This window comes from Oncorhynchus clarkii, chromosome 6 (assembly GCF_045791955.1).
Source record: "Oncorhynchus clarkii lewisi isolate Uvic-CL-2024 chromosome 6, UVic_Ocla_1.0, whole genome shotgun sequence".
Lineage (NCBI taxonomy): Eukaryota > Metazoa > Chordata > Actinopteri > Salmoniformes > Salmonidae > Oncorhynchus > Oncorhynchus clarkii.
The window spans coordinates 10,501,201-10,505,382 of record NC_092152.1 but is presented as its reverse complement, the minus strand read 5'-3'; the positions used below and the strand labels follow the sequence as shown (position 1 = coordinate 10,505,382).

Below are 4,182 nucleotides of genomic sequence, written 5' to 3'. Positions count from 1 at the left end.
GATAGAGACATACCCCAAGCGACTTACAGCTGTAATCGCAGCAAAAGGTGGCGCTACAAAGTATTAACTTAAGGGGGCTGAATAATTTTGCACGCCCAATTTTTCAGTTTTTGATTTGTTAAAAAAGTTTGAAATATCCAATAAATGTCGTTCCACTTCATGATTGTGTCCCACTTGTTGTTGATTCTTCACAAAAAAATACAGTTTTATATCTTTATGTTTGAAGCCTGAAATGTGGCAAAAGGTCGCAAAGTTCAAGGGGGCCGAACACTTTCGCAAGGCACTGTACTGTATCACACTTGTGCTCCACCTCTACTAGTATGAAAGCTATGCTGTATATATGTATTTAATGTTAATGTACATTGATGCAAACCATTTACTGTAAGATTTGTGTACTTCCAACATACAAACAGCAAAAAAGAGTTTATTGGGTGTAAACGTGTTCCTCAGCCGTTCAGCATTTATAGTCTAACACCTTATGTTGAGATACAGATGAATGAACTTGTTACCAAGGCTTCAGAGGAAATCTAATTTGTTCATCAAATTGACTGCCTTTAGGTTAAATGTGATGAGTCAAAGGCTTCAAAAGGGAAACTTCTACAAACTCAACAACTGGAGAGGGACCTGGAGAGGGAGACCTGGAGAGGGAGACCTGGAGAGGGAGACCTGGAGAGGGACCTGGAGAGGGAGACCTGGAGAGGGAGACCTGGAGAGGGAGACCTGGAGAGGGACCTGGAGAGGGAGACCTGGAGAGGGAGACCTGGAGAGGGAGACCTGGAGAGGGACCTGGAGAGGGAGACCTGGAGAGGGAGACCTGGAGAGGGAGACCTGGAGAGGGAGACGGAGAGGGACCTGGAGAGGGAGACCCGGAGAGGGAGACCCGGAGAGGGACCTGGAGAGGGAGACCTGGAGAGGGAGACCTGGAGAGGGACCTGGAGAGGGAGACCTGGAGAGGGAGACCTGGAGACCGGAGAGGAGACCTTGGAGAGGGAGACCGGAGAGGGACCTGGAGAGGGAGACCTGGAGAGGGGAGAGGGACCTGGAGAGGGACCTGAAAGTAATCTATGATTCATTATTGTGAGTGGATCAAAGGGAGAGGGAGACCTGAGGATAATCACGGAGAGGGAGACCTGGAGAGGGAGACCTGGAGCGGGACCTCGAGAGGGAGACCTGGAGAGGGAGAGAGAGACCCGGAGAGGGACCTGGTGAGGGACCTGGAGAGGGAGACCTGGAGAGGGACCTGGAGAGGGAGACCTGGAGAGGGAGACCTGGAGAGGGACCTGGAGAGGGAGACCTGGAGAGGGAGACCTGGAGAGAGAGACCTGGAGAGGGAGACGGAGAGGGACCTGGAGAGGGAGACCTGGAGAGGGACCTGGAAAGGGACCTGGAGAGGGAGACCTGGAGAGGGAGACCTGGAGAGGGAGACCTTGAGAGGGACCTGGAGAGGGAGACCTGGAGAGAGAGACCCGGAGAGGGACCTGGTGAGGGACCTGGAGAGGGAGACCTGGAGAGGGACCTGGAGAGGGAGACCTGGAGAGGGAGACCTGGAGAGGGACCTGGAGAGGGAGACCTAGAGAGAGAGACCTGGAGAGGGAGAGAGAGACCTGGAGAGGGAGACCTGGAGAGGGAGACCTGGAGAGGGAGACCTGGAGAGGGAGACCTGGAGAGGGCATTGTTGCCTTAAAGAGCAAATCAACCTTCTGAAATGTTTAATTCCCCTCAAGGGACCTTTTAACAAACATAAGAGGAGCCCAATCTTAACTGTCGTTGCAGAAAGTTTTTTATTGGTGAAAGTAATCTATGATTCATTATTGTGAGTGGATCAAAGTGACATATTGCGTCCCGGTGATGTTTCTTTAATCGCCTGTATTTGATTATCTTGGCCATGAATATAATCCCCTGAGGATAATCACGGACACGTGTTGCAACAAGCCTCAAAACTCTGAATTATCCTAGATAACCTTGATTAATGATGGACATAAAGTAGTATCACATGCTTATTGACTCTGAAGCTGCTACATCAGGAGCACTTCACGATCTCTAATTAAACATCATTTACAGCAATTAGCATTGATGGAGGGAATGTAGCAGAAAGGAGGGATAGAGCCGTGGTTTCAAGGACATCTGGTCATTTGGTTATAAAATATGTACTTCAATTGGAACTATGTGGATTGTTTTACTTATATTAGCAAATGTAATGATAGGAGAGCATTGCACTGTGTGCACTTCACTGTATCCCATGCATTTAAAACATGTACTTCAATTTGATTTGATTTGTTGTTTTCTCTGTTTGTTGTCGTAGGTAGGTGGTGGAGGTAGGCTGTATGCTTCAGACTGTCTGCAATATGAATGTCCTCATTTGTATACAGCCAGAAAGGAGTACAGGGCTCAAGCAACATGGGAAATGTAGGAAAGAACAGGAAAATACACAGATAATTACCCTCATTAATCAAAGATGATTAGTACTGTATAGGGTTCACAAGACTGCAGAACTGGGCTCTCCAACCCTGTTCCTGGAGAGATACCATCATGTAGGCTTTAACTACAACCCTGTTCCTGGAGAGATACCATCCTATAGGCTTTAACTCCAACTCTGTTCCTGGAGAGATACCATCATGTAGGCTTTAACTCCAACCCTGTTCCTGGAGAGATACCATCATGTAGGCTTTAACTCCAACCCTGTTCCTGGAGAGATACCATCATGTAGGCTTTAACTCCAACCCTGTTCCTGGAGAGATACCATCATGTAGGCTTTAACTCCAACCCTGTTCCTGGAGAGATACCATCATGTAGGCTTTAACTCCAACCCTGTTCCTGGAGAGATACCATCATGTAGGCTTTAACTCCAACCCTGCTCCTGGAGAGATACCATCATGTAGGCTTTAACTCCAACCCTGTTCATGGAGAGATACCATATGTAGGTTTGAACTCCAACCCTGCTCCTGGAGAGATACCATCCTATAGGCTTTAACTCCAACCCTGCTCCTGGAGAGATACCATCCTGTAGGCTTTAACTCCAACTCTGTTCCTGGAGAGATACCATCCTATAGGCTTTAACTCCAACCCTGCTCCTGGAGAGATACCATCATGTAGGCTTTAACTCCAACCCTGTTCCTGGAGAGATACCATCCTATAGGCTTTAACTCCAACCCTGTTCCTGGAGAGATACCATCCTATAGGCTTTAACTCAAACCCTGTTCCTGGAGAGATACCATCATGTAGGCTTTAACTCCAACCCTGTTCCTGGAGAGATACCATCATGTAGGCTTTAACTCCAACCCTGTTCCTGGAGAGATACCATCCTATAGGCTTTAACTCCAACCCTGTTCCTGGAGAGATACCATCCTATAGGCTTTAACTCCAACCCTGTTCCTGGAGAGATACCATCCTATAGGCTTTAACTCCAACCCTGCTCCTGGAGAGATACCATCCTATAGGCTTTAACTCCAACCCTGCTCCTGGAGAGATACCATCATGTAGGCTTTAACTCCAACCCTGCTCCTGGAGAGATACCATCATGTAGGCTTTAACTCCAACCCTGTTGGGACAGCCAAATAACTATTTTTTAAGAGTGTACAGTAGTAAACAATAATTATTACCTAAACCCACCTTTCACCACAATCTGTAGGGCAGTATTCTTTAAAATACATCCGTTAAAAAAAAACCATTAATCTTGTGTTTCTTGTGGACAAGAGAAATCAATGAATGAGGAGAACCAGAAGCACAAGGTTGAGTCTGTCCAGTTGGCAAAACCCCATACGTTATAGTCAGCCAAAGGGTCAGAGAGATGGATGGATAGATGGATGGATGAGCAGAGAGGGATAGAGAGTATGCGGGGAGATCAGACAGTGAAGGAGAGGGATGTCCATTACTGGGCTGGTCTCTCTTCATTCACCACGGCTCTCTAAGGATGCATCGGTTAATCATTTGTCCTAATTATAAATGAGGCATCTCGCTCTCTCTCTATCCCCCCTTCTCTCTCTCTATCCCCGCTCTCTCTATCCCTGCTCTCTCTCTCTATCCCCCCTTCTCTCTCTCTATCCCCCTTCTCTCTCTCTATCCCCGCTCTCTCTATCCACACTCTCTCTCTCTATCCCCCTTCTCTCTCTCTATCCCCCCCTTCTCTCTCTCTATCCCCCTTCTCTCTCTCTATCCCCCTTCTCTCTCTCTATCCCCACTCTC

The 4,182-nt window shown here is 47.7% G+C and overlaps 2 protein-coding genes across 2 annotated transcripts; both read left to right on the top strand.

The window, feature by feature from the left end:
- Positions 1 to 232: 232 nt before the first annotated feature.
- On the top strand, positions 233 to 1,068 carry LOC139412292 (octapeptide-repeat protein T2-like). Its single transcript, XM_071159138.1, has 2 exons — positions 233 to 280; positions 559 to 1,068. The coding sequence occupies exons 1-2, from the start codon at positions 233 to 235 to the stop codon at positions 1,066 to 1,068; spliced, it is 558 nt and encodes a 185-aa protein (XP_071015239.1).
- On the top strand, positions 1,065 to 1,574 carry LOC139412291 (octapeptide-repeat protein T2-like). Its single transcript, XM_071159136.1, has one exon. The coding sequence runs from the start codon at positions 1,065 to 1,067 to the stop codon at positions 1,572 to 1,574; it is 510 nt and encodes a 169-aa protein (XP_071015237.1).
- The last annotated feature ends 2,608 nt before the right edge of the window (positions 1,575 to 4,182 follow it).